The following is a 14,038-nucleotide window of genomic DNA, read 5'->3' on the forward strand; positions in this document are numbered from 1 at the left end:
CCACCAACCCTTACAGAAATTATTTGTTTTTATGCAAATGTATGTGTTTCTACTCCCCTCATACATTCTCAGTAACTTAAATTCTTTTCAGATAGTATATCTTGCCCAATTTTCAGTATCGGTACACACTCATCTACCTTTTATTACCCTTGTAAGCAGGTTGTTTCTTTTTCATGATTGTATAGTGTCCTGTTGTATGCCTATACTGTAATTTATTTAAACAGTCTCCTGTTTTTGAACATTTAGGTTTTTTGCATTTAACACAATGTTACCATGAAGATTCCTACATATATTTCTTGGCATGGCTTTGCATAAGATAAATCATAGCAGTGGAATTTCTAACTCAAAGGATAACATTTATTTGACTTGAATTTTCTTGATTTTGAGTTAGGTTAAACATTTTCTCGTGTTTATTGTCAGATTTTGTGTTTTGTTGAATGACCTGGTTGTATCCTTACACATTTTCCTATAGGCTGACTCCTTTTTCTTCCATTTGTTTATTCATATTGCTAGAATTCTGTATGTTATGATATTAGTTTTTTATCACTGTATTAACAGATATTTTCCTAATTTATCCTTTGATTTTTATTTTATTTCTATTTGCTTACTGTTTTGCTATTCATTGGTGTTTAATTTCCACATATTTAACAGTTCTTATGGACTTTGTGTTTTACATTTAGACCTTTACTGTAAAATCATAAAAGTGTTATTTTATTCTAGTACTTTTGTAATTTCATTTTGTGTAGTTAAATTAGTGATAAATGTGGAATTAATTTGGTGGAAAGAGAGAAACAGAGATCTAGCTTTAGCCAGCAAATTGCTTGAAGCATCATTTATTTGGAAATGCATGTTTTTGCCCAATAATTTGAAATGTCTTGATTTAATAAATACCTATGTTTGGATATATAGGATTTTGTAAAATCCTGTTGCATTTTGGTCCGTTTCTGGAATCTGTATGCTTTCTATTGATATGTCTGTATATAACTTCCACTAGCACCAGACTTTCATGCCTGCAACTTTATAAATTGTATTAATGTCAGCTAGGGTAGTTCTTATTCTCCTTTCATATTTTATAGTATCACTTATATTCATATAAATCTTATTATAATTTTGTCAAATCACTTTTTCCCCATCTCAAAACAAATTCACAAATGCCATCTTGGAATCACATTAAGAGTTCATGTATAAAAATAGGATAGAAGAGTAAAATCTTTATTACAATGAATTTTTATATCCAAGAATAAGACATGGATTTTCATTTTCAAATTTTCTGTTATTCTCCTTAATAGAGTGTTACAGCTTTTATCATATAAATTCTGCATATTATTTATTAAATTTAATGTATAAACATTTATCTTTTTATTACCTTTGTAAACAGGTTTGTTTTCCTTCCATTTTTCAAATTGATTACTGTGTTTTAAAGTAAAATTAACTGGATTTTGTAGTCGGATTTTCCAGATACTCTTATCTGCAAGTAATTTCTACTCTTCCTCTCTAATATTTGATACTTCTTTTTAAAATAATTTATAATTTCTTAAAATATGACCCACTTTACCACTAGTTTTGCAGATTTATTTGCATAATTTATGTTATTAATTTTTCTGAATCTGTGGTTATGTCCCTTTTTCATTTCAACTCAAGGAATTGAAGTTTAAATGGCCCTACTCACTACAGTAAATAGTAAAGTTACTCTTTTCCTCAATATTATGATCTTTGAAGTTAGAAAATGCTTCCATGCAGTTAATTTGTATGTTTTATCCTGCTTTTTTTTTAACTTCTTTAATAAAAATGTCTATTGTATCAGCCTTCTAAAGCAACCTTACTATGAAGTCACTTGTTAGCTTTCTTCTAAATTGCATAATTTTAGTTTTTTTATATAGCCTGATGGAATACAGTTTTCTAGAATCTTTATATCCTCTTTTGGAATTTCTTCAAGAGATCTAACATTTTTATCTAAATTCTCAAGGAATCTTAGTCACAGTTACATTGCTTGCCTTTAATAAATAATAGTCTAGCCTGATATACATTTTAAATAGCCAGAGTAGTTCCATTTTCAGAGCACATTATATTGAGAATATTAAGTCTATTTTGTTTATGTAGTTAACTTTATATTTTGTGAGACAAAGAATTGTTGATCACGTCATGTACAGATAATGTTTCAGCAGTCTTCAAAGAGAAAGTCTAGTCTGTGGACTGGTTCTGGGGTTTCCTGTCTTTCCAGAAATAATTTCCTTCCTAAATTTGAATGAATTGTGAGATTGGCAAAGAAAAGCATGTTTGTAAGGCAGATATGACAATTATAGGGAAGAGGCAAAGTGGGAGCTGATAGTAGTTTATATGATGCATATGTTTAAATATGTATTAGTGTTTACATGTGTTTTTGTACAGATATGATCAAATACTGATCTGTTTTCCAAGACAGAGTTAATGTGATTGTTTAATACTAACTTCAGTAGGTTTCACTTCAGTTCAGTTCAGTCGCTCAGTCATGTCCAACTCTGCGACCCCATGAACTGCAGCATGCCAGGCCTCCCTGTCCATCGCCAACTCCCGGAGTTTACCCAGACTCATGTCCATTGAGTCGGTGATGCCATCCAACCATCTCATCCTCTGTCGTTCCCTTCTCTTCCTGCCCCTAATCCCTCCCAGCATCAGGGTCTTTTCACTTAAACTTTGTAAAATAGCAGGATCTTCTAAAACTAGCATTAAACGCCAGTATAGCTGCAGTTGAGTAATCTTGAATAAAGTAGTACAAAAGGTGCTTTTTAAGAAGGAGCAGCAATGATTTTGTGAATATTCAACTTTCTGACAATATGTTTACTGTGTAAGTGTGTTAATGAGTTTGCCCCCTTGAGAAGCGTTTTTAGAGGATCAGTAAAGCATTATTTGTATTAGAATAGGATATTATCAACTTTCTCATTCTCTCACCTTTCTTTTTTAGGTCATCGAAAACGGAAGATTTGCAAAATACAAATATTTTACCCATGTCATGATCAATAAGACAGACATGTTAATGATTACCAAAAGGTAACCTCTTTTCTCTAGAATAATTTGATAACAGGTTAACTGACAATCACTCATGAAGTGAAGCAGTTGTTATTCACATCTTATTCCACATATTTAACACTGATTCATAGTAACTATGGGGCTTCCCTGGTGGCTCAGTTAAGAAATCTGCCTGTAATGCGGGAGACCTGGTTTCAATCCCTGGATCAGGAAAATCACCTGGAGAAGGGAATGGCAACCCACTCCATTACTCTTGCCTGAAGAATCTCATGGACAGAAGAGCCTGGTGACCTACAGTCCATAGAGTCACAAAGAGATGTAACTAACACCTCACTTCATAGTAACTGTGATTCTCTTGATCTGCAAGCCTCATGCCTAAAACTGTATATGCATACAAATAAATGCATAACCATGCACAAGCATGACTTTAAGTACTTTTGTTTCAACCAATTAAGTGGATATAGAAATTTCCCATAAAACTATGCTCTAAAGGGTGGGTAATACCATTCCTTTCACCTCTCTGAAAAAGTGTACAATTTCAGGTTACCCCAGAAGTCAGTAATCTTCTGGTGGTATCTGATCATTAGAATATATAGAGAGACTCACTCACATAGATGGGTGTACCATTGGAGACAGATTAGTTTTTACAGCCAAATCTTCACATTGACCTGTAGACAGTAGAGGGAAAAATAAAAATATACAGTGGCATAGCCTTGGAACAACAAGTGTTCACAGGAGTTAGTGTTGATATTATGAAACCTGGGGAAAGAATAAGCAAGTGCAGTTTTAAGATGGATTTCTGGATGGTAGGGAGTGAAAATGTAGCTGAGGAGGAGAAATACAGCTAAATAGAAAGGAGTGGCCTACTGATTGATGTGGGATTGTTCACTGCCAAAAGGGTGAATTTATATAAGCATCTTGTTGGTTCAAGTTGATTATTGAACTTAGCAATCATTTTTAATGTTTTTAATCCTAATAATTTCTGAGCCCCAAATTTATAACACTATCTTAATTTTCTTGTTTAAAGAATAACATAAAGTAGAAAACTCACAGTATTTAGAAGGTATAGATGTGAGAGCCAATATTCTTTCCATCTCAGGTACTAGTCCCTCTTTTCCTAGAGGCAGCTTGCTTTTGTTTGTTTTGTGTCCTTGAAATATTCTATGCCTGGGCAAGCAAAAATCTGCCTCTAAAAGCATATGTCTGCCTGTATAGGCATGTTGTGGCTGTTGTTCAGTTGCTAAGCAATGTTTGATTCTTTGTGACCCCGTGGACTACAGCACGCCAGACTCCTCTGTCCTTTACTATCTCCCGGAGTTTGCCCAAATTCATGTCCATTGAGTTGATGATGCTATCTAACCATCTCATCCCCTGCCACCTCCTTTTCCTTCTGCCTTCAATCTTTCCCAGCATCAGAATTTTTTCCAGTGAGTCAGCTATTTGCATCCGCCAAAAGTTTGGAGCTTTAGTTTCAGCATCAATCCTTCTAGTGAATATTTAGGGTTGATTTCCGTTAGGATTGACTGGTTTGATCTCCTTGCTGTCCAAGGGACTCTCAAGTCTTCTCCAGCACCACAGTCTGAAAGCATCAAGTTTTCGGCACTCAGCCTTTTTTATGGTCCAACTCTCAAATCTGTCCATGACCATAGCTTTGACTATATTGACTTTTGTTGGCATAGTGATGTCCCTGCTTTTTTATTTGCTGTCTAGGTTAGTCATACTTTTCATTCCAAGGAGCAAGCATCTTTTAATTTCTGCAGTCACCATCTGAGTGATTCTGGAGCCCCCCAAAATAACATCTGCCACTGCTTCCACTATTTCCCCTTTTATTTGCCATGAAGTGATGGGACCGTATGCCCTTATCTTAGTTTTTTGTATAGGCATACACATACATATCTTAATATAAATGGGAATCTATTATACCACCATTCTGTACCTTAATTCTTTTTTTTTTTTTTTTAATTTTTTTATTTTTTTTTAAATTTTAAAATCTTTAATTCTTACATGCATTCCCAAACATGAACCCCCCTCCCACCTCCCTCCCCACAACATCTCTCTGGGTCATCCCCATGCAACTGCCCCAAGCAAGCTGCTTAATTCTTTACTTAAGGCCTATGTCTTAAAGAGTATTCCATGTCAGCATATGGGGATCTGTCTTAGTTTGTAAATGACTGCCTAGTATTCATTTAGAAATATGTACTATAATGTACACCTAAGTTGTTTCTGAACTTTTTATTTAAAGACCAGTGCTTCAGTCATTTTTGTTCATAGCAGCATTCAGTCATGTTTTATTAACCCTTCTCCCCATTGACTAAGGGAAGGGTGACTCATCAGAGTTAAACAAGAGTCATTTGCTAAGTTTATTATTTCCACATCTTGCAACATTTTAGAAATAACTTTCTTCTCAACATAGTGGACCTCTTTAAATGTGGTCATATAAACCTTGACAGTAAGTGTAATGAGTTAGTTTATTGAAAAATGATATTTATATTTAGGGTGTACTTTCTTTCCAAGTTTTGTACTTGAAGATAAAGGATCTTTGAATCAGGAGAGGAAATACTAAGTATCTGCAATAAAATTAGCTTAGCTTTGGTTTTTCACATGGTTGTAGATATTCTGGAAGACCAGTGGGTCTGTTCCAATAGTCTCTATATTCTGATTGGTGAAAAAGGGATCAGAGACAGAAGATGGAGATGAAAGAAAGAAATCTTGATTAGCTGTCTTTTTTTTTCCATTCTAGCCATGTATCACCTGTTTCTTTAATTCAGTCCCTTAACTTAAAGTATATGCCACTTAGAGAAACCTCTGATTGTACCTACAATTGATGTTTTAGCCAGAAAGACGACTTAGGGAAGAAAGGCCTTTGAAGGAAGAATTCAATAGAATTATTATAAACAGAATTATTTGCATCTCTTGATTTCTTTCCTCAAAATAATTGGGGGAGAACAAGAATTACTTTCAAAAATCTCTTTCTGATAAAGTTTGGTAAATATATTTAATGGAGCGTTAGCAACAAAAACATTTTTTCCTAAAGCACTAATTCCATGGAAGTTCTACAAAATATTGCTTGGTAACTGTTTCTGTTAACTTTTTCCTATTTCTTAATTTCTAATATATTTCCCTTTATAAGTACTTTATTTTTTCTAATAGAAGTATGTCATGCTACATTCCCTACTAAACATTGCTATAGATTTCATGTTTTCATTCTCATTTAGTTCAGTTATTTTCTAATTTCCTTTGAGATTCTTTGACCCATGTATCTTTTTTTTTTTAGAAGGATTCTGTTAAGTAAATATTCGGAAGTATCCTTATTTCTGTTGCTTGTTTTCTGGTTTAATTTCATTAAACATACTGAGAACATGTTTTATTTCAGTTCCCTTAAATTCATTATAGTCTTTTATGACTTCGAATGTGTTGTCTCTTAGTGAATATTCTACATGCCCTTTCAAAAAAGGTGTATACTGCTTTATTATATTATTGGATGTAAATCCTTCAGTTTTTAAAGTGGATTCTTTTTTCTTTTTGAGTGGTGTATTGTTTGTAACAAAAGGAACATTTGGACAGCTTACTTGTGAGTGGCAGTATAGTTTTGATGAGTTTACCAAAGAGCCATTCATTGTTCATGAGAGAAGACTGCGCATCGAAGCAAAGGTATGTTGAATAGAATTTTTTTTAACACTTGGTGCTGAAAACAACACATTAAAATAGTCTTGACCTCTGTAATGTTTCTACCTCTTTTATAGATGTGCCTTTATCTTCGTATGGTTATTCGTTGCACCTGCTGTCTTACTCAGGCTTAAAGAAACTTAGGCCAAGAAGAAATGCACTTTGTTCTCTCACATTGACAACATTTGTGGGCCCTCATTTCATACTCAGTAACAGAACTGTACCTTCCTCGTTGCTATCTAAGGCACTAAAGTGAGATATTTGTATACCTCAGAATCCCTGGCAGTTGCCTACAGAATGTTTTTCCCTGAAATCCTCACTAAGGGACACTTGAGAAGTTTTTTCACTCTAACAGCCTGTTGTCAATAGGTCTTTTATCTTTTTATAGATATTACCTTCCTAATTCAATTGTAATCTTCTTGAATGCAGAGACCATTTCTCTGATTTGTAGCAGCTAGTGCAGTACCTGGTACTTGGATGTTGATATAAAATACAGAAAATTGCTAGTCATTTGGTAAATCATCAAGAGTCTCAATATCCATTGTAAGTTGTATTGACTACTCTCAGTACTATAGGTGACACAAAGAAATATAAGATGATATATTTGACCCCAAGGTATTTACTAGATACCTATGTGGAGAACGAAATGGTAACCCACTCCAGTATTCTTGCCTGGAGAATCCCATGGACGGAGAAGCTTGGTAGGTACAGTCCATGGGGTCGCAGAGTCAGACACGACTGAGCGACTTTTCTTTCTTTCTTTCTTTCTTTCTTTCTTTATGTGGAGGGCCACTTTGGGAGTGGCTATATTAATCCAGAAATACGTGATTCAGGCCAAGTTAGTTTTGTTCATTGTTATTTTTGTTTGGTTTGGTTTTGAGGGTTTTAATTAGTTCATATAACTGAGAAATCGAAGTCTATATCTTGTGGCTTAATTATGCTCTAATGACATCATTCATATTCTCTCCCCTTCCTCTCCTCCTCCATTCTGTCCATCATTCCCACCCCCATCTCTAGGTTCTACTTTCTTCAGTGTGGGCTTCATTCTCAAGCAGTCTGTCCTTTGGTGACACTGTGACCAGGAGAAGTTCCAGGCTCATATCCTACTAGCTCAGCACAATGAAAGCTTCTCAGTGGTCCTGGGCCACCTTTGATCACCTGCTTATTCCTAAACCAGTCACGTTAGCCAGTTGGCCAGAGGAGGGTCATGGGATCAGTATGGTGCTACCAAGAAGGAAGGGTCAGCTCTATATGAAGTTCTAGCAGTAAGACATGGTGAGAAGTAGTTACCCAGAGGTGATTCAAGAAATTGTTACTGGAAGAAGGGGCATTGGACACAGTCAGAAACAACAGATTTCTTCTAGGCTAGCCTACAGAACAGAACTGTGCCTAGGTCCTATGCTTACCTAGTGAAGACCATTAGTTCAGTCTTACCATTCATTTCAAAGACATGGGGCAGCTCTTAAGTAGACTGGATGTTAGTTTTTTAGCATCTTAGTCCATTTTACCCAGTGAGAATTTCTCTGATTCACTCAGAAAACGAAAGACCCTGTGGCCACTTAGGAAATAATGAGTAGCCCCAGGTCAGTAGGTGCCCAATATGCTGCTGGAGATCAGTGGAGAACTAATTCCAGAAAGAATGAAGAGATGGAGCCAGAGCAAAAACAACACCCAGTTATGGGTGTGACTGGTGATGGAAGTAAAGTCTGATGCTGTAAAGAGCAATATTCATAGGAACCTGGAATGTTAGGTCCATGAATCAAGGCAAATTGGAAGTGGTCAAACATGAGATGGCAAGGGTGAACATCAACATTTTAGGAATCAGCAAACTGAAATGGACTGGAATGGGTGAATTTAACTCAGATGGCCATTATATCTACTACTGTGGGCAAGAATCCTTTAGGAGAAATGGAGTAGTCCTCAGAGTCAACAGAAGAGTTTGAAATGCAGTACATGGATACAGTCTCAAAAATGACAGAATGATCTCTGTTTGTTTCCAAGACAAACCAACCAATATCACAGTAATCCAAGTCTATGCCCTGACCAGTAATGCTGAAGAAGCTGAAGTTGAACAGTTCTGTGAAGACCTACAAGATCATCTAGAACTAACACAGCAAAAAGATGTCCTTTTCATTATAGGGGACTGGAATGCAAAAGTAGGAAGTCAAGAAACACCTGGAGTAACAGGCAAATTAGGCCTTGGAGTACAGAATGAAGCAGGGCTAAGGCTAATAGAGTTCTGCCAAGAGAACGCACTGGTCATAGCAAACACCCTCTTCCAACAACACAAGAGAAGACTCTACACGTGGACATCACCAGATGGTCAATACTGATATCAGATTGATTATATTCTTTGCAGCCAAAGATGGAGAAGCTCTATATAGTCAGCAAAAACAAGACTGGGAGCTGACTGAAGCTCAGATCATGAACTCCTTACTGCCAAATTCAGACTTAAATTGACGAAACTGGGAAAATCACTAGACCATTCAGGTATGACCTAAATCAAATCCCTTATGATTATACAGTTGAAGTGACAGATAGATTCAAGGGATTAGACCTGATGGACAGAGTGCCTGAAGAACTATGGACAGAGGTTTGTGACATTGTACAGGAGGCAGTGATCAAGACCATCCCTAAGAAAAAGAAATGCAAAAAGGCAAAATGGTTGACTGAGGAGGCCTTACATACAGCTACGAAAAGAAGAGAAGCTAAATGCAAAGGAAAAAAGGAAAGATATACCCATTTGAATGCAGAGTTCCAGAGAACAGCAAGAAGAGATAAGAAAGCCTTCCTCAGTGATCAGTGCAAAGAAATAGAGGAAAACAGTAGAATGGGAAAGACTAGAGATAAGAAAATTAGAGATACCAAGGAAACATTTCATGCAAAGATGGGCTCAATAAAGGATAGAAATGATATATGGACCTGACAGAAGCAGAAGATATTAAGAAGAGGTGGAAGAATACACAGAAGAACTGTACAAAAAAGATCTTCATGACTCAGATAATCATGATGGTGTGATCATTCACCTAGAGCCAGACATCCTGGAATGTGAAGTCAAGTGGGCCTTAGAGCATCACTATGAACAAAGCTAGTGGAGGTGATGGAATTCCAATTGAGCTATTTCAAATCCTAAACGATGATGTTGTGAAAGTGCTGCACTCAATATGCCAGCAAATTTGGAAAACTCAGCAGTGGATACAGGACTGGAAAAGGTCAGTTTTCATTCCAATCCCAAAGAAAGGCAATGCCAAAGAATGTTCAAACTACTGCACAACTGCACTCATCTCACATGCTAGCAAAGTAATGCTCAAAATTCTCCAAGCCAGGCTTCAACAGTACGTGAACCGTGAACTTCCAGATGTTCTAGCTGGTTTTAGAAAAGGCAGAGCAACCAGAGATCAAATTTCCAACATCCATTGGATTATCAAAAAAGCAAGAGAGTTCCAGAAAAACATGTATTTCTGCTTTATTGACTATGCCAAAGCCTTTGACTGTGTGGATCACAACAAACTGTGGAAAATTCTGAAAGAGATAGGGATACCAGACAACCTGACCTGCTTCCTGAGAAATCTATATGCAGGTCAAAAAGCAACAGGTAGGACTGGACATGGTACCACAGACTGGTTCCAAATTGAGAAAGGAGTCATCGAGGCTATATATTGTCACCCTGCTTATTTAACTTATATGCAGAATATATCATGAGAAATGCTGGACTGGATGAAGCACAAGCTGGAATCAAGATTGCTGGGAGAAATATCAATAACGTTAGGTATGCAGATGACCACCCTTATGGCAGAAAGCGAAGAAGAGCTAAAGAGACTTGATAAAAGTGAAAAAGTTGGTTAAAACTCAACATTCAGAAAACTAAGACCATGGCATCTGGTCCCATCACTTCATGGCAAATACTTGGGGAAACAGTGGAAACGGTGACAGAATTTACTTCTGGGGCTCCAAAATCACTGCAGATGGTGATTGCAGCCATGAAATTAAAAGATGCTTGCTCGTTGGAAGAAAAGTTGTGACCAACCTAGACAGTTTATTAAAAAGCAGAGACATTACTTTGTCAACAAAGATCCATTTGGTCAAAGCTATGGTTTTTCCACTAGTCATGTAGGGATATGAGAGTTGGACTATAAAGAAAGCTGAGCGCTGAAGAATTGATGCTTTTGAACTGTGGTGTTGGAGAAGACTCTTGAGAGTCCTTTGGACTGCAAGGAGATCCATCCAGTCCATCCTAAAGGAAATCAGTCCTGAATATTCATTGGAAGGACTGATGTTGAAGCTGAAACTCCAATACTTTGGCCACCTGATGCGAAGAACTGACTCATTTGAAAAGACCCTGATGCTAGGAAAGACTGAAGGCAGAAGGAGAAGGAGATGTGGCAGGATGAGATGGTTGGGAGGCATCACCGACTCAGTGGACGTGAGTTTGAGTAAACTCCAGAGTTGGTGATGGACAGGGAGGCCTGGCATGCTGTGGTTCATGGCGTTGCAAAGAGTCAGACATGACTGAGCGACTCACCTGACTGGCTATTAGGCTCTGCTTTAGCCCATATTGCGGTTTTTGGCTTTTTTTGTTTTATCTACAAGGATAAACTTCTTATCTCCATGATTTCTTCCTCTTCCACTAATGTCAGCAATCATCCTTTTTTTTTAATAGAAGAATCTGATTTCTTCTGAAGTCTATATGCCTGTTTAGTCTAATTACTTAATAGAAATTGTTAGACTAGTAATATACTGCTTCTTCCATGTCCTTACCCATGGTTAATAGAAGTAGTCACCACCCCTCTCTCTTCTTAATAATCCCATTCTTTCTATTTGTCCCTCTAAAACTTAACATCCACCACCATCCGACAATTCTTCTCCGACAAGTACTGAACAGAATACTGAAAGAGTCAAAAAAAAAATTGGAGGACAGTCACATAACACCGACTGTGATTTCTTTGATTCTGAAGCTACATTTTTATTGCATTCTTTAAATAGAAGGAATTGCATTGGTTTAAAATGTCAAAAGTTACAGAAACACAAACACACATGCACATAATTATACACCACGTGTATATGTATTCACACACATGTGTACATTATTTTTCAGCTGATTATCAGGAGTCCATGGCCAGAAATCAAGAACTGTCTGAGAGAGGGAAAACAGTGGCACTGCTTCTAGATGTATCTCCTTCCTATCCTCTGTGCCAGCCTTTTATGGCTTTATAAAGCAATTGAAATCTCACCTAAAATTTTTTGTCTTAGATTTTGTGATAATTGATGGGTTAGAATTTTTTTGTTTGTTTGTATTTGATTCTTCTTGATTTCTCATCTTGACTTTTTTTAAATGGCATTTCTTTATTTGTATTTCTGCAACTAGATTTCCATTTTAATGAAGTACTTACTCTGTTTATAGGAACGGGTGAAGTCTGTATTCCATGCCAAAGAGTTTGGAAAAATAGTTAACTTCAGAACCCCAGAGGATGCAAGGGTAAATATAGTCAATCTTTTACTTAAACACATAGCAGCTTCTCATTTCAAAGCCGTGTAAGTTGTACTGATATTAGTCTTTAAGGCAGATAAGTTGTGTTATTTTTAAATTTTATGTTGTGTTTTGATGATTTTAATATATGTAACTATGTACTATTTCCCCCAAATTATTTTTTCATTAGATTGAATTCACAAACCTACTTGTTTTTGAAATCAAATTGCTCTCTAATTTTAAATCCTAACTGTAATACTTTGCCAAAAAATAGAAGCCAACAAACAAAAGAAATTAATTCACTCTAATGCTCATCTACCAGTCCAGCAGTGAAAGTATAGTGCCACACTGTTTATTTCTCTACTGTGTAGCTATAATGATTTTTTTAAAATGTAATTACTGTAGCCTTGCACAAGGAAGAAGAGCCATGCCTGTAGTCAGAAAATCTGATTTTTAAATACTGGTTCTGTTCCTTCTTGACTGTAGGACCTTGGGGAAGATAGTTAACCTCAGTTTTCCAAAATGTGAATTAGGTGAATTGAAAAGCACTCTACATGCTTTAGGGATTATGGCAATTAAAAGTATGTGCACTGTCAAGAAAAGGAAGACGAATTGATTATCTACCTCGTTGGTCACAACTTAGATGCTATTCCTGACACTGAATTGTACTCACTGTATTGTGAAACTTACAAATAAGAACACATGGCTTCTTTGCTGAATCCCTGGGCCCCAGGCCTCTCTGTGTTGGTCCTGGCTGGTTATGACTATTTACCAGTTCACTTCTCACACCTGGAGGTCAAAGCAGGAACCTCTTTCACCCATACATGTGTGCCTTGTATCATTTAGCAAGTGCTGTGCCATTTTTTATGCAGACATTGTGATGTAAGGTAACACTGACATACTAACATAGAAAACTGGGAAGGGGACACGTTAGAAAGAATGATAAAATGACTGGAGCCTCAGTATGCATGTTGCCTGGAACAGGGAGACAGTGTAAAGCATAATATGACTTGCAGGCCATCTTCATGTTGCTGAAGGGGACATTACCTTCAGTTTCTCTGTGATAAGTTTTCTGTTTAATCTTTGTCACCATATTATTTTATCTCAGAAAGTTCTTTTTAATCTCCCTGCTCAGCCAGAAACATCCAGAAAAAGCTGCTGAGCCTAGTTCTCTTTCTCTACTTATTTTAGAGCTGTTCCCACTAGGTTCTTCTTAAATAAAAAAGCACAAATATATCTGCTTAAGATTTTCATAATGGGAAAACCCCAGTTATCACTGACTCCATGGCTTTTATTTGCCATATAGGCCAAATGATAGTAAACTTTATCGGCAGAAAGTTTCCCATTTCATTTCATTTGCATTTTGAAATTTCAGATCCTTTGAAAATAGAAAATATGTCATGAAAGCACCTGTTAATATGCTCAAGAATGTTGCTATGCTACTACTTACTGTAGAATTACATGTATTATTCCTACTCTGTCAGAACCCAATATATACAGAATGATGAAGGTTTGTGATACAGAATTGGCATAGGTTGGCAGGAATTCTGCATGGATGATCTTTACACTATGCCAGAGGTATTCAATCCAGCTGTCAAATTACCCTTCTCTCTTGGGAGGGTTCATTTTCCTTTTCTTATTCTGAAGATGAATATCTAAGTCCAAAGACCTTAGAATGGTATTATTACTAATACCATTTGTTAAATCAAACCCAGCACCATTGTTCCTGAGTCACCTGGACTATTTAAGTGAATGAATGATCTCTCCTACATAGTGAATTTAGTTCTTGGCTGTATCAGTATACGCCTGACTAAACTGAAGATAACTTCTAGATTTTCACTCATTACATTTTGTCATTGCGAGTTCACTGAAGTTAAGTAAATGTTGCTTCATTTCCCC

General features: G+C 36.5%; 1 protein-coding gene across 2 annotated transcripts in view; it reads left to right on the forward strand.

The window, feature by feature from the left end:
- VPS13A (vacuolar protein sorting 13 homolog A) overlaps window positions 1-14,038 on the forward strand; it is a 267,901-nt gene that overhangs the window by 248,333 nt on the left and 5,530 nt on the right. The window contains exons 69-71 of one of the 2 annotated variants that reach the window (XM_005683796.3): window positions 2,942-3,027; window positions 6,534-6,657; window positions 12,074-12,148. In XM_005683796.3, the coding sequence (XP_005683853.1) occupies window positions 2,942-3,027; window positions 6,534-6,657; window positions 12,074-12,148 (285 nt within the window). Of the gene's footprint in view, window positions 1-2,941; window positions 3,028-6,533; window positions 6,658-12,073 lie in introns of both variants that reach the window. The other variant, XM_018052090.1, reaches the window with a different exon arrangement.

This window comes from Capra hircus, chromosome 8 (genome assembly GCF_001704415.2).
Source record: "Capra hircus breed San Clemente chromosome 8, ASM170441v1, whole genome shotgun sequence".
Lineage (NCBI taxonomy): Eukaryota > Metazoa > Chordata > Mammalia > Artiodactyla > Bovidae > Capra > Capra hircus.